At 38.5% G+C, this 21,655-nt stretch overlaps 1 protein-coding gene across 2 annotated transcripts in view; it reads right to left on the reverse strand.

Annotated features, from left to right (window-relative positions):
- Tmem214 (Transmembrane protein 214) overlaps positions 1-21,655 on the reverse strand; it is a 125,992-nt gene that overhangs the window by 85,005 nt on the left and 19,332 nt on the right. For both annotated transcript variants that reach the window (XM_081754783.1, XM_081754776.1), the window contains exons 2-6: positions 19,895-20,094; positions 14,721-15,003; positions 11,716-11,904; positions 4,284-4,513; positions 766-867 (exon numbers count right to left, since the gene is read on the reverse strand). In XM_081754783.1, coding sequence (XP_081610909.1) covers positions 766-867; positions 4,284-4,513; positions 11,716-11,904; positions 14,721-15,003; positions 19,895-20,094 — 1,004 coding nt within the window. The remainder of the gene's footprint in view (positions 1-765; positions 868-4,283; positions 4,514-11,715; positions 11,905-14,720; positions 15,004-19,894; positions 20,095-21,655) is intronic.

Here is a 21,655-nt window from a genome sequence, read left to right on the forward strand (position 1 = left end):
ACGGCTTCTTCGCAGAAATAGAAGTTTGTGTTATCGTTGTAGCTCAACCCATTACATAATGAAGAAAGTTGGATTATGGCCTCTTTGGACTCCGGGAGCATTCTCAGCAGCCTCTCTCTCTGAAAGTTGTGTCATACAACCTGTCATTTTGCGACATGAGTCTTCTCAATGGTAAAAATATGTTTGTCCATAAACAGAATTCTCTTGTGGCTACCATAGGTGTAATTCGGAATGCGTTCTGCTTTCACTGTCCCCTAACGCTTTAATTCTGTTGTACGGAACTGTCCTGTACATTGTATGCTTCTAGTTTCAGATCACTAACGACCAGGCGATACGTGGAACATTTTGAACATTGCTTTATCTAAGCCAACACAAATTGTTTCTGCATGGGATGGGTGGATACGAACTGCAAGATCTTTCACGATTTCGTTGTCCGTATGGTCGTTATCAATTCTCCTTGACTTCGTTACGGAGGACACGGTGGTTCAGTGATAAAGCGTTTACTTCTGGTGTATGGGGTTCCTGATTCGATCCCCGACCAAGTAAGTTTGTGGTGGACAACATCGTGTCCGTGGGTTTTCTCGGTGCCCTCCCGTTTCCTTCCACCAATTCTTCCATTATCATTAACTTGCCTTAATCATCTCCCTTAGCTTAAAGGGGATAAACGTGGAACGTTAAACTGAAATATTTCATTTTTGACTTCATCTCAAGCTTTATAATCCTAAAATATTTAATTAATTACCCAAGTCTTCCATGGATACTTACCTCTTGCCTCAAAGGAGGAGGCACTGTCGGTTTTAACCTTTGTAGGAATGACTGGAAAAGGCTTTGTATTTTAGCTGGGCAGTTATCATCAAATGCAACAGTCTGAAAAGAATAAAATATATACATAGGTTAAAAATTGTTATCCTTCTCTGATTTACTGCAACTTACTTTACATACTTTTCATTTCATGGTATATTTCACACTTAAATAAAGGTATCCTGAAATATCAGCACAGTTATGGACCTCCATTTTCTTTTCGCAAGTTAAATATACGAGGATCAGTCAAAAAGTTAGTTGCACTGCTTAAGAAAATAAATCAGGATAGAAATTTTACAAGAGGATCAGTCAAAAAGTTAGTTGCACTGCTTAAGAAAATAAATCAGGATAGAAATTTTACAATAACTTTACTTCTATCATAAAGTTTTATTTACAATCTACTTTTCAATGTAATTATCTCTCTTATTTAAGCATTTGTCGAGGTGTGGTGCAAGTTTTTCTATGCCTTCTGCAAAGAAATCCCATCCAATGCCCGATAACCATTCTTGGGCTGTCCGCTTTGAAAGTTCGTCTTTCATGGGACAAAACACATGGAAGTCACACGGTGAAATGTCTGGGCTATAAGGAGGGTCATTTCACGATTTGTCGCAGTTGATGGTCTTCCCTCGCTCTCAGCATCCTCAATATCTGTACGCCCGTACATGTTGCACCACTTCACGATAGCTTGACGTAACATTGCATTTTCACCATACACTTCATGCAACTGCCGATAAATTTCCGTGCAGTTACACCTTTTCGCCCACAAAAAACGAATCACCGCAGGCATTTCCAATTTGAACGCTACTTACAGCTGTCGAGACGTGTTTACGACTGATTATCAGAACACCTCCACTTGCCTTACACGTGAAAGCTGCTACGTCACACAATACAGCTATATATCTGCAGTGTTGCCACAGTTTCATCAAAGTAGCCTTTGACCGAGAATATTTACAAAGGAGTGCAACTAACTTTCTGGCTGACCCACGTAATTAACTTTTAGAACTTACAAACAACTTACCTAATACGTTTAAATAGTTAGTATTAAGTGCCCATGTTAAATGAAATCTTTAATTTGTCACCTGTCGCTATGTGCAAGCTATGCAAGTGAATTATTATATTAAAATTTGAGTAACAGAAAATTGAAAGAAAACAGAAAAACATTACGAAAATCCATGTGCTTCTTGGCTGGAGTGAATCAAACACCCTTTTCATCAAAAGTGAGCACTTGACCACTCAGCTAATGTAATCTCTATTTGTTCTCCCATGAATACAAAAAAACACATATACACTATTTATATTCTTTTAACATATTTATCAATGAGTGATCATTTTGTTATGTAACCCGACATCCATGTGTTCAATATATAGAAAACAAGTGAAATACGAATATGTTTGATAGGAAAAATACAAGGATGGTGTCTTTATTAATTGAACTAATGAGATACATTTTATGTTACAGCACGTTTTCATTAGGTGCATCGAGGGAAAGGTGAAAAGCGCCTCAAAACTGTACGAATGTTTTAGGTCTTTTCAATGTTAAGATAAAAAATTTTTAATTACAGCTAAATGGTGTATTTATTTACAGAGGGTGTTTTCTAAGTACCCATCCCTTATGTGACAGCATATGCGAGCACTCACCGTGGATGTAACCTTGCGGAGGATCATATTGATAAGATACATCTTTGTAATGCTCTACTTCATATCTGTTACAGTATGTTGATTACGTCAGACTTTTGAAATATCCCAAGTTCAAAAAATTAGATGATCTAGCGGAATACAAGCCTCATTCCCTCACGAAACTGCATTGTATTATGAGACGCGTGACCTGTTCCCTTGTCTTGTTGCAAGTAACAACTACGGTTCGTCTGTTTCATGGAGTACAATAAATTGCATAATTACGTCTTTACTAAAAACGGCTGTTGAACGTTGTCAAATAACAGGCCTCATTATTAGACGTGAGACTGTTCCTAGTTTTAATGAGCATAACAGAGTTTCATGCAACAAATGAAGCATATCTGTTAGTTCGTTGATTGCAGTCTAAGGTCTCTTTTGACACCGAAAGTGGACCTACAGCTTAACTGAGATACGAACCACATGAGTCTTCACCGGGAATCGAACCCGAGTCTTCCGCGACGAAAGCGCGTCCGCTAACAATATAAATATTACAGAGCGCTACTTGTAGAGGTACTGCTTACATGTATGTCAGGAAACTCTAACGTGTAATTACGCATTCTGAAATATTAGAAGCCCGTTGTCACTCGGGAGTTCCCACACCACTTATCACCAACGTGGCCAACAATACCACCGAATAGACTTTTTTTGTCTAATATTCTTTCTTTTTATTTTGGTTTGCTTTATTTAGTTATTTTTCACAATCAGATGACGAGACCTTTAGGGTTGAAACCCAAATTCATTTATTTAGTTTCTTCTGTTTTTTGTCTTTGATACGTTTAAAATGCATATTTAATGAATCAATGAAATCTTGTTTAGCATATTTTAATAGAATTCATTTATAATGAAGAAATTGTTAACTGTTCCGTAGTTTTACATAAAGTATATTTACATATATAAGGAAAATATTTTTATTAAAAAGAATCATACCTTGTAATGTAAAAAAAAAAAAAAAAAAAAATTTTATTCGGAACGGAACTTTAGTACAGTTCAATTATTAAAAATTCGTTTTTGAAGCGAGGGTGTGTAACAGTTTGTTCGGTAGATTAAAAAAAAAAAAAAAAAAAAAACTATTTGTTTTACTATGGTTAATTTTGAAACAGTGGTTACAAATTCGAATGCCAATGGAAATAGATTCAAGGATTTAGATTCGGTGATGTGAGGCAGTTGGAGGATTGCTTAAATTCGGAAGTCTTATAACTGCAGTACTGAAAGCAAAATAAACAAGGATGTCAGTCACTGTGCTGCCCACACATCACGCAACTAAAAGTCGTCTGGCAAACCATAGTCAGTGTGTATAATTTCAGAGCGTAATTTACTCCACTAAATCTTATGTGTTTTTCTTCTGTGCTAGGATATAAGAACAACAGATGGCAGCATTACTACTCATGTAACTGTTGTCACGCAATTCATAAGCTTACAAAACTATTTTCGTGACGGACTACAGCAAAACATATTACGTTATTCGTTACTTGGCATAAATGTCAAATATACTACTGCGTAAAGTTTTGCTCACTGCAAGCAATAAAATCTCACTGACAATTACTAGTTACTTCTGATACGCTTGGAAAGCGATATCATTAACACATAAGTAACACCGTAAAGTGATAGTCATTTTGTGTTGTTTTAATACCTCATTTTTTGCCCTGTAAGATTTAGCTCAGCGGAATTTACACATAATTACACTATAATAATAAACTGGTAGAAGTCGTTAAGTTTAATCTATTCTAAGGTAAATCCCACACTTTAAATGGTTGAAAGAACATGAACATCTATCTGAATATGATAATACAAATAAATTAATTACTCACTCTGACTTGGGGATATAAGTCTACCAACTCCTTCTGCATATTGCTTGGAATGTTAAGCGTAGGTGAGAAAATCTTGTCCATGATTTGCAACAGATCCTCGTTACTGAGAAGAAACTGATCTTCTTTTGACGACGCATCCGAATGCCAAACAAACAGATTCTTCAAGTAATCAATGATAAAGCGAGTATAGGCTTTTATCTCCAATATCGGTATCATTACTTCCAACCAAACTGAAACACAACAAAAATAAATAAATATATTTAAATAAATAGACTCGTCAGATACTGATCAAGAAAATATTGTATTCTAAGGGAAAGCTCGAAAAAAAAAAAAAAAAAAAAAAAAAAGCCCGGCGCCAGGTCCAGACTGGAAACACGAGTCTGAGGCCTAGCTAATTTAAGGCCACCTGTTTTCTTCTTGAAGATAGCGCCCACTGCCATTCAGCACGAAAATGAGACACAAAATTGAATAATTAGAGTGAGAACGGCTGCCGCACTCTCCACACAGCCTCAATTTGGCTCCGAGTTACTTCAATCTTTTTGCGGTGTTAAAGTCTGCATTGCAAGGTGAACGTCTCGAAATAGATGAAAACTAAAGCGGAATGTGAGGAGAGTGCAAATAGCCAGAGGCGTGATTTTTTGCAAAGGTTTTGGACAAATTGGTGCAACGGTGAGACAAATGCCTGAATCTCATGGGGATTGTGTGGAGAAGTGAGGAAGGATCCACCTACACATGTATGTATAATTTAAAAATTGTGACCCACGTACTAACAAAATATTCAATCATGAAATTTGTACAGAATAGCTTTAGTCATTTTTGAAAAAAAAAAAAGTACTAAAAAAAACTACTGGATATTTTCCAGAGAAATTATAATACCACAGTATAGAGTTGTTGATGAAATATTGATGTATGTTTAAACAAAATCGTTACAGCCGTTCTCGACAAAATAGAAATTTTCAAATTTCACTCTTCAGCAAACTACCCTTAATTTTGCAGGTAGGAAGAAAATTCGAGTTAAGTTGATTTTTGAGTTTAATATCCCTTTCAGCAGTGAGGCAATATGAGACGGGACCTACTGATTAACGTGGAATCCGAACCACATGAGCTCCCGCCGGGAATCGAACCCGGGTCTCCTACGCCAAAGGCACCTATGCTAACCGCTTAGCCACGAAGGAGCTTAAAGAAAATAAGAAAGCCGCCCCCTAAAGAATTTTATAAAGACCTAAAGTTTGAAATTTGGTGCGGGTACGTTCAACAGTATGGCCTCAAGGCGAGTAAACACCTTACATCGGGACGTACGAACAGATTGACAGACATCGGGAAACCACTTTTTGGTATCTAAGGGCCATGAATCGTGTAAACCCGTTGAGATCGCACATTCGATTTTCTTTATGATCACCATACTTTCTTCTCTCTCACTGTCGCTCGAAAGTAGTAAGTTATAAGGTAATATTTTCAGGTTACGATTTGACTTTTTTTTCAAGCTGTTCATTTCTGTAATAGTAGCGAAAATGAAAGCGGCAGAGCGCAGAAGGGTCCCTAAGGGCACGTTTAACATCATGCCCAGGACTGATTAATACCAAAATTAATTAAAAGTCTTTTACTATAAACACTCCATTAATTTTTCTCGCACTAACTAGTTTTTCAGTGGTTGGCTGGGTAGCCCTATCACACTCACACCCAAATGATGGGGCTGCCGTCTTGAAGGGTACCAGAGGCTATTTTTACACTTTTCCAGTTATTACACTATTATTTCCAGTACGTTTTCAGTATTTCACGTATCAGCACACATCCTAATAAAGTACTGAAATTGAAATTTACTTTAGACACACATTAAGATCATTTCGGATCAAAGATGATTTAATTAATGTACTAATATATTGTCAGGAATAATGGTATCCGTGAAGTGACAAATTTTAATTTATTTTGAACTGTTTTAGGTTTGCTTTGTACAGTCTGTAGCAAAAAACCTGCAACATGAGCATGAAAGTTTATTGTGAAACGACGAAGTCTTCTGCTCCAAAATAAGTATGCAGGGGAGGACGCCAAGGTTTCTCCTGGTGTGATTCGTGCCACTTGAACGTTTTGTTGACTCCATGTGCTGTTAGGCGTAGTTTCATAATAAACTTACATGCTCATGTTGCAGGTTTTTTGCTGCTGTACACCAAACGATCGTGCATTCTTTGCGGCACACTGTCCAGTAGTTGGTGTTGATAAAAGTGCCTTATTTTCGAAGAAAAATAGAATATAAAGCAAACAGGAAGATTCGATATAACTTTGGAGCGGAGGTGGCTCAGTGGTAGAGCAATTTTCTCTAATGCGTGTGGTCCCTGGTTCGATCCCGGGCCAAGGAAGCTCGTGGAGGACAAATTCGTGTCCGTGGTTTTTCTCGGGGTATTCGTTTCCTCCCACTTTTTCATTCCACCAATTCTTCCATTATCATTCACTTGCCTTAATCATCGTCTCCCTTAGTCTAAAAGGGTAAGGGAGATGATAAACTGAAATATTTCATTTCATTTCAACTTTGGAGCGGAATAATATAAAGGTAACCAAGAAAGTTCTGTTGATTTTTGTAAGGGTTGCATTCAATTGGCCCTCACACCTTGAGTTGAATGTGAATGGAGATAAGGCGAAAGTCAGTTGTTGGTGTGGGTATATTCAACATACTAGAGCGTTGTGGGAGTTCAGTTACATCGTGAACTTGCATCAGGACAGAGTGAACATGGAACCTCCACAAAGCGTCAAATGGGCGTATATGCTGTACGAGTTCAAACTGGGGTCAAACCCCGGCGCAACAGGGTGAAAGATACCTCAGGCCTTTGGTGAGGGTGTCGTGACTACTACGCGAACAATGCAGCGGTGGTTTAACAAGTTTAAGGACGGTGACGAAACAGTCGAAGACGCACCACGTGCCGGAACACCAACAGATGGACAAAATGAAGATCTTCAGGCAGCAATTGAGGTGAGCAGTGGCCAGACATGAGGAACTGGGACTACAATTCAGTGTGAGTGGAAAAACCATTCGCAGTACCTCCATTAACTTGGGAAGCACAACAAGTTGAGTCGATGGGTTAAACATAATTTTGACTCCGGGACAGAAGGCAACGCGAGCAGACACCTGTGTTTCTTTGCAGTCTCGTCTGAGGAAGGAGCCATTTCTGGACAGGTGTTGACATGTGATGAGAAGTTGGTCCTATACGAAGCTCCACGGCGCCGTCATCATTGGTCAGCATCCCATGTCAACACCCTGTTTCCAAAACAGCCGAAACCAGTACTGCACCAGAAGAAGAACCTCTCGTGTGTTTGGTGGACTGCTCACGTCATCGTGCATCGGGAACTGCTACCAGCTGGTCAGAGCACTAATGCAACTGGGTACTGTCCGTAGTTGAGCCATGCTCAAGAAAAACTCAAAATTCTGCAGCCAGCATTTCTGAATCACAAAAGGGGGCCCTCCTGTTACAGGACAACGCTAAGCCGCACGTGGCTAGGATGACTCTGGATACCATTCTACGCCTGAGATAGGAAACATTTTTTCATCCGCCATACTTTCCGGACATTGCACCGTCCGATTATCACCTGTTCCATTCCCTGGACAACCACCTTAGAGGGCTCTAGTTCAAATCCCTATTACAGGTGCAAAATGCACTTGATACATTCTTCGCTCCACGGCCCACCAAGTTCTACCAGGATGGAATACATGGCATGCCATAACGTTCGTATAAGGTCATCGATGCTGATGAGGACTATTTTTGATCTTCCAGGTACGTCTTAGGTGACAAATCGATGTTCGAAGGTGGTGGGTGAAAAAGCGATAGAACTTTCTTGGTTACCTTTATAGAACAGAGTGAAACTGAAGGAAGTTCTGATTAAGCCATGTAAAGCTCTATCGGATCACACCTCGAATGCTTCCTCCCGTTGTTGTAATTCTCTTTGTCCTTCCTGGTAAGGTAAGCTTACACTTTTTATACCAGTTACTGTAATTCGAACCAAAACATGCAGGCATATATATCAAGTTTCTTTGTATTGCTGTGGCACCTGGCTTGCAGAACTGGAACCCAGGTCAGAAGAAAATTTTTCGAACCCTGCTCATAACTGAGGAGGAACATTTAAACTCAAAACAATCAACCATATACGTTGTTTTATATACCACCATAAAAAATAAAAAATATGTTTAAAAATTGAAAATCATAAATTTACAATGCCATTAACTATTTTTTCATACAGGGTGTACCAGAAGTAGTGACTCACCATTTGAGTGATCAGTACATTTGTAAAGAATGATGTAAAAATCAAGTGCTTTACACTATCTAATCCCTATTCTCCATTTGGAGGTTCACCTGGTGGCCATTAACATCGATGCATGACTGCATCCAGAGACGCACATTTCTGCAAGCATATCGGCACATCTGAACGGGAATGCTGTATTTCTCGGTGATTCGTGCCATCAATTCCGCAATACTGTTTATGGGTCCTGTATATGCCTCGTCCTTCAAATGTCCCGATACGAAGAAGTTGGGAGGGGTGAGGTCTGGTGAGCGTGGCGGCCACTCCACTGTTTCCCGACGACCAATCCATCGCCCGGGGAAGGTGTTGTTCAAAAGGTCACGGACAATCCAGGCAAAATGTGGTGGAGCACCAACTTGCTGCCTCCACAATGTCTCAAAATCATCCCTCTCCTGCAAGAGATATCACAAACTCCTCCAGTAAGCTCAAATATGACTTCCCAGTCACCCAATCATCAAGGAAAGACGGCCTCAGTACACTGTCAAGCGTTACCACACCCCAAACCACTACACAAGGACTCTGGTGATCATGTTCAATCACCACATTTCCAGATTATGTGGTTCTCGCAGCCGGGGTTTTCCTCCACCGTCCGCAGCTACCACTCAGCCAATCCGATACGGTGATCGGTATCGTCCTCATTGAGTGTATGCAGCAGACGGAATAATACGAGAGTAATTTCCGATCCTTGAGAACCCTGACAACTGATGACTTTGGGATATTCGAATAGAGCACCTAATAACGAGTGAAAATGAAATGAAATCTTTGAGTTTTACGTCCCACGGTTATGCCGGTTAGGCTAAAGGAGACGGTGATGATGAGTAATGAATGAAATGGTGGAATGAAGAAAGTGGGAGGAAACGGGAGAACACCGAGAAAACCCACGCACACGGTGTTTGTCCACCACAAAGTTCACTTGGCGGGGGCTGGGATCGAACCCGGGACCCCAAACACCAGAGGTGAACGCTCTACCACTGAGCCACCGCGGCCCTCCTAACAATGAGTGAGTCACTACTTCTGAAACACCCAGTATATACTTTATCTTTACTGTTTCTAACTCAATTGCTGTCATACGTAATTATTCTTACATAACTTTTTGAGTCAAATTTATACTGGTAAAAATTCATCTTCGTTCTTTTTCAATATTCTTGTCTAATATTAACTTTCTTTATTATTCTGAAATGTTCCGCCCTTATTTATTTCATTATAAATACTCTTCTTACATTTATATTATGAATTTTGTTTCACTTTAAAGAAAGAACTCAACAAAGGCTCAATTTGTAAATATTCAAAATTTAAACACGTAGAAAATAAGTATATTTCTCTTCAATTATATTCTAATTTACTTACCTGCATCATGTACATACCTATAATCACCATAAATCCTGAATCAACTAAGTATCTCGTATAGTTAACCCTAAATACATTTTTAATTGGTAGTTTGCAGGATCATTTCATCTTATAAAGAAAGCTCCTCAAACATTAAATGCTTCAATCCTAGTCGAATTAAGAGAACTTTAATTTTCAAAACTATAAAGGCAACCAAGAAACTTCTGTCGTTTTCTTATCCACCACCTTCAAACATTGATTTGTCACCTACGACTTATCTGGAAGATCAAAAATACTTCCCATCAGCATCGACGATCTTCTGCCAACGTTCTGGAAAGCCATGGATTTCATCGCGGTAGAACTTGCTAGGTTCTGAAGCGAAGAAGGTATCAAGTATCATCAAAAGAAGGTATCATTTTGAACTGGCGTCCTCTACGGTGATTGTCCAAGGAATGGAACAGGTGATAATCGGGCGGTGCAATGTCCGAGGAGTACAGCGGATGCAACAGTGTTTTCAATCCAAGGCGCAGAATGGTGTCCCGGGTAATCCTAGACACGTGGGGCCTAGCGTTGTCCTATAACAGGAGGACCCCTTTGCGATTCAGAAATGCTGGCTCCAGAGCTTTGAGTTTTTTTTTTTTTTAACACGGCTCAATTGCTGACAGTGCACACTTCCACTGATGTTCTGACCAGGTGGTTTCCCGATGTACAATGCCACGAGCAGTCCACCAAACACACAGGAGGATCTTCTTCTGGTGCAGTGCTGGTTTCGGAACCGTTTCATGGGATGCTAACCAATGATGACAGCACAGTGAAGCTTCGTACATGTTCACTTCTCATCACATGTCAACACCCTGTCCAGAAATGGCTCCTTCCTCAGACGAGACAGCAAAAAAACATAGATGTCAGCTCGGGTTACCTTCTGGCCCGCAGTCAAATTATGTGGAACCCATCGACCCAACTTGTAGTAATTCACAAGTTGATGGAAATGGTGCCGAATGCTTTCTCCACTCACACTGAATTGTAGTCCCAGTTCCTCACATGTCTGGCCACTGATCGCCTCAATTGCTACCTGAAGATCTTCATTTTGTACATGTGTTGGTCTTCCGACAGGCGGTGCGTCTTCAAGTGTTTCGTCACTGTCCTTAAACTTCTTAAACCACCGCTGAGGCGGCGTTTGACTCCAGTTTGAACTCGTACAGCATATACACCCTTATGATGCTCTGTGAAGGTCCCATGTTTACTCTGTCCTTACACAAGTTCACTGTGTAACTGAACTGCCACAACGTTCTAGTAAGTTGGATATATCCATACCAACAACTGACCTTCACCTTATCTCGATTCACATTCAACTCTCGGTGTGAGGGCCAATGGAACAGAGACCTCCACAAAAAGCGACAGAACTTTCTTGGGTTACTTTTATATAAAATACACTTTGTAACTGTAGTACTACAGTGCTGTTAGAACGAAGGCTGAAAGTTCCATAGCCAAGCTCAAAAATGTTAAGGTGGTCTTTACCTAAATACTTGATATACTAATAAATTTTTTTTCTGAAATTCCAACAACATTCTAATTGTTATATATATATATATATATATATATATATATATATATATATATATATATATATATACACATCTGAATGACGATTTTACTAACCAGGCAAACATTTCCTAAAAATCTAACCGATATAAACTTGTGCATGTGTATGAGAAATATTTAGTTGATCATGGACTTATAGCAGTTACAGAAACATGACGCAGGTCAGTAAATTGTAAAAGTAAGTTCCTTACGATTAATAAACAATTAAAACCTGTCTTACCTTTAAGCCCAACACCAAGATCAACGACACCTCCTTGACCCAGAGCCCAAAGAAAAGATAATCCTATTTGTTGTCTATTTTGGTAAGAATTCCTTAAACTAACGTATTTGGGAATGTTGGAAACACTGAAAGTTGGTGACATGCGCGCCATCAACTGAAGAATGATCTTGTAGCCTAAAACACTGGTCCCTGTAAATGAAAACAATTAAAATATGGTTATTTTAATCAAAATGTTGTATTCAGAACAGAAAAGATTCATAGGTCATAATAGGAACTCATTACTTTTGCACCATCGAGAAATGAAATTAAATATTTAAGTTTTACGTTCCACGGTTATGCTAACTAGGGTAAAGAAGACGTGTAATGATGGGAAATAAAAGAAATGGGGGAATAAAGTGGGAGGAAATGGAGGAACCACGAGAAAACCCACGCACACGGTTTGTCCACCACAAAGCTCATTTGGCGCCAACTGGAATTGAATCAAGGGCCCCATGCACCAGAAGTGAACGCTCTACCACTGAGCCACCGCGGCCTCTTTGCACCATTGAAAACCACCTGCGAAAGTTAGTTACATTGCTGAAATGTGACAAACCAGAAGTGGCGTTACGAGAGGACGCAACAATGAAATGATCTTCCTCGAGTCCTGTTCACCCATCTTCTCTTGATTTGCAACATGATATTGTATACATGGCGGCCAATTAATCGTTTAAAAAAAAATCATTCATGCAGAAAATAAATAACAAGAAATATGTATTTTCTTTTATTTACACACACTTCTTTTACAAAGACTTTTGTGCACTTTCATCACCAATGCTAAAGATCACAACTACAAATGACTGTCGCAAATGTTCCTGGATTGCAGTTTTAACACTTACGTTATAAGCGGTGCCTTTCCACGTTTCAAACTAGACTCTGACCCATACTTTCAAACCACTAATTTTGGGAAACATACGCTTCGATGTAACTATAACCATGTTTTCACCAATTATTAAAGAGAAAAGCATATACTCTTAATGTACAAATTAGTAACCCACCTCTAATTTTTTGTCAATTTGAACACAACGAGCAGAAAAGATTAAAAAAACAGTACGTAATAGATTAAAATAACACCTATCTTTTAAACGGTCGTACGCAATAGATTAAAAAAGTATCAATGTTTTAAACGGCCATAATCTTGGCCTTTCAAATCTGAAAGTTAGGAAATTTTGGCCTCGAATAATCGAAACAGATCACATAAATGTAGAGTATTTATTTATTTATTCAGTATCAAAGTTCAAAGTACAGTTCTACAGAGTTTTACACTGGTAAGAACTAAAAGTGAAATAGTGTTCAGAAGGAACGCGTTCAGTAGAATTCATTCAATTTCCAGCAACGAACACATACAGCAAGTTTCTCCGAATTGATTCGATTTACAGCAAGGAAATCAAAGAACACCTTGTTTTCCTTTCTGGAGAAACGAAGTACAAACTTAGTTTATTTTTTGAAGGAAATAAACAACGAACTTTTCATTCCTTTTCCGTGAAGATGAATTTCCAAAACATTATTAAGTACTTTCATTTTTTTACATGTTTTGTCATATTACAAACACATGTCTGATCATATTACATATCTGGTCATATTAGAATAACAAACTGGCCTGATATTTCTGAAAAACCTTGCAGACTTATCTAACTGTAGAATTACATAAAACATAACTGTGTTATTCGCCTTTATCAAATCTTTTATTGCAGGCCTAAAATAGCATAGCCACCTTATGGATATATATATATATATATATATATATATATATATATATATATATATATATATATATATATATATATATATATATATATAACAGAAGTAAGCGACCAAAGTTATGCGCAAATGATTTAATACTGACTTTGTTCCTTTATATATATAAGAAAAGCTCTATATAATATACACCCTTTGACCCTTCTCGCATCTAATATTTTTTTCAAAGCTTGTGTCTTCCAAAACTCTCCCTCTCTGTTCCTCTTCGCCAGCAAGAGTCAGGGAACAACTTTCACATCCATACAAGAGGTACAATTAAGCTTTCAAAGGGTTTTAAGCTTTCGATAATACGTGAGAAAGTCGAAAAAAAGTCTTCCCCTCCTTACTTTACTGAGAAATTGTGAAGCAATGGGAAAACAATATCGGTTAATTGCAACAGTAATCTATACGTCATTTGGTGACCTACGACCAAGATCAAGAGATGGCGCTATGACAGTGCTAAGCACAAACTTCGGATGAGTGGCCCATCTGCGCTTGGCAAGAATGAAGATCGGAACAATCAATGCTGCGCAGAATTGTCAGACACCAAGAAGTCTGAAGTGTGCTATTTGAGAGAAGCAGCCTGTCCTGATATCTGGCGTTCTCCTTTTGAACCACAATGCGAGACCACATTCGGCGGTGGCAACACTAAACTATCTTGCCACCCTCAGTTGCGAACGCCTTACCCTCCGCTGTACAGTCCCGACCTCACGCCCAGTGATTTCCATTTCTTTCCGACATTGAAAGAGGCTAAAAGCAAAAGAACTTTAGAATCAATGACAGAGTAGGGGCAGTTGTGAATTAGTTTTCCATATGCAGGACACCTCCTTTTTTCAGAGATGAGTTCTTAAACCTTGTAAAGCGATATGACAATTGCATAAAAGTCTCTGTTTCTAACGTGGAAAAATGAAGTAAGCCCTTTTCTCCATTTTTCGAGATTATTATTTTACTTGCATATACATCTCTCTTCATAGCCACCAGGGAAATTTATTTTTCAACTTACCCTCGTTGTGACGATTTCTTTTCAAAGCAACAAGCACTTTTATTTCCTCATTCTGTTACCACTACGCCTAAGTATTTAAGATTGTTCCTTTCTTAATACTATGTTATGATCTCTGGTGAGATTTTATTTTTTACGGCAACAAACTTTGGATTCCTTAACCGACAAAAATACGACGACAATGATAATTAATACAACTGAGTTGATTAAAAAATAATCAGACACAACTCACCTTTGGTCATATCATGTGCCATGGTTAGTAAGCAGTATTCATAAAAAGTCTGGAGAATTGACTCGTTGCACTGCTCCATCGTCTGTACAAACACTCCTTTAACATCCTCGGCCAGCAAAGACAAGGGATAATCATTTGGTTTTGAGGAGAATATTACGTCATTATGCTCCACAGCCAATTTCTGATTGAGACATGTAGCCAGGTCCTTCAACCAAATGAGAGGGCTATCTCGAAACTGAAGTTGCAAACTCTGCAATCGGCCGGACAATTCATCAGCATCAACCTGTAAACACAGAACATAAATATTATGTTTCTGAGTGAAGTTCCACTCATACTATACTTATTTTGAAGCAAAAAATATAAACGTTACCGAGAAAGTTCTGTCGCTTTTTGCGGAGGTCTGTGTTCAATTGGCCCTCACATCGTGAGTTGAATGCGAATAGAGATAAAGCGAAGGTCAGTTATTGGTGTGGGTATATCCAACATACAACCTGGTTGTGGGACTTCAGTTACACCATGAACTTACGTAAGAGCAAAGTGAACATGGGAACTCCATAGACCGTCATAAGGGCGTATATGCTGTACGAGTTCAAACCCCTGGGGTCAAACGCCGCTGTAGCGGGGCGGAAGATATGCCAGGCCTTTGGTGAGCGTGTCGTGACTACGCGAACAGTGAAGCGGTGGTTTAACAAGATTAAGGACGGCGACCCAACACTCGAAGACGCACCACGTGCCAGAACACCAACAGATGTACAAAATGAAGATCTTCAGGCAGCAATTGAGGTGAACAGTGCCAGACATGAGGAATTGGGACTAGAATTCAGTGTGAGTGAGTGGAGAAAACCATTCGGCAGCACCACTAACAACTTAGGAAACACTACAAGTTGGGTCGATGGGTCCCACGATTTGACTCCGGGCCAGAAATAATCGCGAGCAGAAAGCTGTGTTTCTTTGCTGTCTCGTCTGAGGAAGGAGCCATTTCTGGACAGGATGTTGACATGTGATGAGAAGTGGGTCCTATACGAAGCTCCACGGTGCTGTCATCATTGGTTAGCATCCCATGAATAGGTTCCAAAATAGCCGAAACCAGCACTGCATCAGAAGGTCCTCCCGTGTGTTTGGTGGACTACTTGAGGCATCGGGAACTGTTACCAGCTGGTGAGAGCATCAATGCAACTGTGTACTGCCAACAGTTGCGCCATATTCAAGAAAAACTCGAAACTCTAGAGTCAGCACCTCTGAATCACAAAGGGGCCTCCTGTAACAGGACAACGCTATGCCCCATGTGGCTAGGATGACTCGGGACACCATTCTACGCCTTGGATGGAAAACACTATTGCATCCACCATACTCCCCGGACACTGCACCGTCCAATTATCACCTATTCCATTCCTTGGACGAACACCTTAGAGGTAGCCAGTTCAAATCCCTAGTAGAGGTGCAAAATGCACTTGATATCTTCTTCGCTTCACAGCTCACGAGGTTTTACCGCGATAGAATCCACGCCTTCCAGAACATTTGCAGAAGATCGCCGATGCTGATGGGGACTATTTTTGATCTTTCAGGTACGTGTTAGGTGATATATCGATGTTCGAAGGAGATGGGTGAAAAAGCTACAAAACTTTCTTCGTAACCTTTATAGTAAATCAAGAGCAAATTCTAGAACTATATACAACAAACTGTAATTTTGCCTGTTTTATAACTAATTTAAAATCAATATATGTCTTTTATTCTTAGCATTTTATTGCTTTGTATTCAATTTGATCTAGAGCATTTGGCAAGCTGTGTTATCATCATCCTCAGAGCGTATAGTTAGTAAAAGAATAGGATTGATGAGTTTCAGGTTGTTTGTGAAGAATGAGTTTGTTCATCACGATCAATATCTTCTTTTAACATGTAACTTGATGGCGCAATGTTTTTTATTTGCTCTTATTTTTAGATCTCTCGTTCTCAATTGTCCAATTTTGTGCCGGCGATGAAGGGCATGTAAATATCCAGATGATCTGTATATACTCCACCATGTTCTCCACACAGATGTATGTGTCTTCATGTCCTCCCTGACATGTTGTTGAGCATCTTAAGAGTCATCGTTTGAAAAGCTTCCTTCTCACTTTCGGGCAACTCTTTATATGTCCTGCACCGACGAAGAGAGACATATGACTTGATTCTTACCCACAATAAGGTGGCTGGTGTTGTAAGATCCGGGCTTCGTGTGGACATTTCAATGGGGACGAAGAAGTTGAGAAGAGCCACGCCCAATCCAACGGCCTGGAAATTGTTTATTAAGTACTTCCGTCCAACTGTACACACACACACGAATCATAATGCATTTCTCTTGCAGCTGGTGTATTAACTATGTTTGCAAAATGTATAAATAGAAATGTCCATTCACATATTCATCACAAAAACATGATTCGCACAAGTTTTTGTAGACCAGAAGACAACATTTCACCTGTCTGAACTGTGTTATATCACACATTCATCTGAAAATAACAATCGTAAGCGGAACACAGCATTTGGAAATTGTGTCAATAAACTAGGCAGGATGCAACACGCTGTTTCACATTGTTATCAGACAATTCATTCACAAACATCGGATTAAATGCTTTCATGCGCAAATCTTATCTTAAGATGGTAATGCATTGATGAACGCGGTACATTCAGTTAGGTTGCTATTTTGCAAAGAGATTTAGTCGGAGGTATCGCAACTGACCAAGTGATAACAGCACGCGTTTCCTCATGTGTCTTCTTATGTTCACTACGTAGCCTGTCCTTGATACATTCTGAATCAAATGCATATTTCTCTCACTCAGGTAGTGTCGCTTTATGAGGTAGATTACTCCCAAAGCATCTCTAAACGCAGTCATTACCGGTGTCGTTGATTGCCCTGTATGTGGTTGTTCGTGCACCCACACATGTCAGTAACTGTCCCTCGACTGTGTAACTGCAATCACTCATATCAGACATGGCCTTACAACTGAAGTACTCGAGCAGATGAAACGCAGCTTGCCGCATCTGCTGAGACAGACCTCAGGAAACACTGAAACGGTATATTTCATGCGCACCAAATAAAAGAATCTTTTTATAAATTATTATGTTGTAAGAGCACTCGGTGACGATTCATAAATCACCTGGAAGAGAAGAATAACAAGAAAGAAAGAAAAAAAAACCCTCAGCGCTCAAGTGTCGACTTTCACAAAACATGGAAAAACAAGTCAGCCGAGATTGTGTGTTTACAATCTACTGTCATATCTCGGCTGACTTGCTTTTACAGTCCTTGTAGTTCTTTGCATCCACAAGAGCTGACAAGAATGTCTCACATGTATCACTTAGAAAATTTTATAGTCTAAATTACACACACACACACAAAAAAAAAAAAAAAGTTAATAATAGCTTATGCTCGTTCTGTGACAAAAATGGATTTAAGATTTAGATTTCTGGGCTTTCAGCATCTAAGGCCATTTAGCCCGTCACGTTTGAGAGATGACGTCCCTCGGCGGGCACACAAGCCGGAGAAAGAGAGGGAAGGAAGCGGCTTGGGACCTATAAGGTAGGTACCACCCCGGCATTTGCCTGGTGTAAATGAGGAAAACCCACGAAAACCTCATTCAGGGTGACTGACCTGAAAAAGCGTTTTACACTTTTGCGACCGAGTGCCCCCACCGACATAAAAATGGAGTGCAAACTGTTCAAGACAAGAGAAGTAGCTGAGGATCACAGGTTTCGAACGTGATAATGATGCCAGGTCGGAAATGCATAGTTTAGCTTAGCAATAAAAAGGAAGATAACACTTTCCTGGAAACGTTGCTCACATTATTTTCAGTTTTATGTGATGTAACATTAGCGAAAGAGTATTTGTATCTTTCATATTGACGTTCTGTACTCTTTTTTTAATTATCTAATTTCTGGTAATTTGGGATTCTTTTGTTCCAACTATCTATCTATCTATCTATCTATCTATCTATATATATATATATATATATATATATATATATATATATATATATATATATATATATATATATATATATATATATATATATATATAATTCTAATATTTTATGTTTAACGCAAAACGGTCTTCACTGCTCTCAATATTGTTTTTTTTTTCTCTCTCTTTTATCCCTCTTTTTAACACTACTCTTAAAAAAAAGCTTCTGACGCAACATCCTTGTTGGTCCGGGGTCTACCAGCCAGTTTCTGACACTCGTGCTTTTGAGCTGATGTGTGGTCCGCTCACTGATTTCGCTCGTCGTTAATGCTGGCTTGCTAGATTGAAGTACGCTACTTCTCGTCTTCAAGTAGCTCTCCAATTGTCCTCACGGCGCTCTGGGTGGACAAGGGAGTGCCAATGCCATTTGGTGAGTGCGAACGGTCACCAACCTTTCCTCCGACTAGATCCCGAACTGCCTCACTTCTCATGAGTAGTGGTACTTCAGCGCGGCTAGAGCAATAGCGTTCTAAGAACAAATAATATAACATTTCTGAAAGTATGCCATTTAACACTGCTACGAAACGGACCAATTAAACCTTTTTATTTTTGAGCAGAAAATTTGAAAACACGAGAATTGTGCTCTGCGCTCCCTGATTTCAAACTTATAATAACTGTGGTATTTTCCGTACGTAGAAGATTCGCTTTGTTATAATTAAATACACACTAATTATTTGCTGAGCAAAACTATGCTTTTTTTTCTTTCTTTTTTTTTCATCATTAAAAATTCAACACGTGTTACAGTTTCACCAACTAACTCTTTGGCTTCATCAGAAACTATGTGATACAGGATATAAGATTGTACATTTATCCTGTATATATATTTTTAATGAAAATAATAATAATAATAATAATAATAATAATAATAATAATAATAATAATAATAATAATATATATATTGCTCAGCAAATAATTAGTGTGTATTTAATTGCCTATAATACACACAAGATATCTGTGAATAGTCGCTAATTCCTTTCTAGAATTATGTAAATAAAATATTACTTACTTTTTCTTGATACATTTTATTGTCATTAAGTTACTCACTAAAAATTAAAGAAAATAAGGAGTAAAGAACGCTTTTGTATTAATTTTACCTTTAAATATAACTGAAAGCTTTTAAAACAATGTGGATATAATAAAGTGAAAAAAAAAAAAAACTTATTTATTAGATACTGAATCTTACGTAGTTGATGGCTTCTTCTAGAGTTTTTGGCGTCGTCTTGTCCTTCACTTCCTTTTTCTTCTCCGCCTGCTTCTTCTGGTTCTTTTTAGAATCTGCACTGTCTTTAGCTTTGGGACTTTTCTCGGCTGGTTTCCGATTTTCTTTATTCTCCTTGTTGATGTCGAATACATTATAAAGTGATTGGACTTGCCTCAATGGTACTGAAATGAAATAGTATATATTTAGTCCACACAATGTCAATCAACTACATGCTCATTTATTTAGCAGTTATATTGCTAAATCAAATACTGAATGGGTATCAAAGACTCCCGCATGTGAACTCCCTATCATTACGAGCCGAAGCCCGGTGGTGTGGACTCTTGGTGGCGAGAGTGTGGTGGGTAACGATCTATGCTGTGAGGTTTTATCTTGCACAGATGATTCGAACACCGGTACTGTTTTAGGGCCTAAGTTAATACTAACAGTAAGTCCTTGCGCAAGGACACAAAAGCTCAAGCCCATATATAGTGCTTTCGAAAAGAAACGTGAAAAGGAGAGGTACATATTTTCAGTAACCAAAAAGAAAGAAAAAAAAAGCTTGCTTGAGGTTTAATGGGACATCAGCATCGAGGCTATTTGTCCCCGTCATGATCAATACGACTGCTTAAAAAACGGACCGCCTACATAAAATTAAAAATTAATACAGCAAGATACAATAAAAAATGCTGCAAATTAGAAATAAACGCATTAAATAATAAATATATGAGAATAGCAAATAGATAACAATAAATAGTAAATAGACGATTAACAATAAATAACAGTAAATAGTAAATAGACAATTAACAATAAATAACTATAAACAACAACAACATAACAATCGATAAAATACAGGGTGTTTAAAATAACACCGACAACATTAGAGAGATGATTCCTGACACCAAGATAAGACAAGAAGTATAGACCAACTTAAGTGCACAAATGCTTCTTTTCGGAGTTATAGGCTGTCGAAAACATAAAAAATGAACTTTAAAAGTCCATATTTCTAAAACGTCCACAGTTAATACGCTATCCAACTATCCATAGGGTGGTTGTGCCAGTCTTCGACCACCCACTAGTCGCCGACCACTTTTCACTTTAAAACAATGTATTAGGCTTATTTTCCGGAAAAAAAGCATGATTTTCCGTTATAATTGAATTCCAGCTTATTCTGAACCAATTACAAAGATACTGTCAAAATATATTGTATCGTCATCCGCAAAAAAAAGTTCGCATATACTGTAACTTCCACATTTTCATTAATAACTCAGTTTTCTTAATATATTATCGCTTCTTTGTGCTTTCCTTAACAAAGCAGTGTAGTAATGAATAATTATTTATGATTTTTGTGAAAAAATAAAGCAAAATAAGAAAATTATAAGCAAAAAACTGTGATTGTTATGAAACTTTAGTCTGTCAAATAATTACGCGAAGAATATCCCGAGGGAAATTCACTTCATACAGTGCACAGGTATTAGGAGCACTCACAAATACGTAAAATTGAAGGAACAGAAAATAATGTATTTTTGAGATGAACATACAATTCACACTTCACGTGAAGTTCCAATATGGGAAATCAATCAATATCTTCAGTTGAAATTACTGAAAAAAACAGAAAATGGCTATTTAAAACTCCAAGTGTAAACCTGCGCTTGGAGTGAGTCTATTTCTAATATCAGAACGCGTTATTTCGTAACATGCCTGCGTGGCCAAGCGGGTTTAGCAATGCTGTTGAAATTCTAGAAC

Source organism: Thermobia domestica, chromosome 1, assembly GCF_964235325.1.
Source record: "Thermobia domestica chromosome 1, izTheDome1.hap1.1, whole genome shotgun sequence".
NCBI classification, from domain to species: domain Eukaryota; kingdom Metazoa; phylum Arthropoda; class Insecta; order Zygentoma; family Lepismatidae; genus Thermobia; species Thermobia domestica.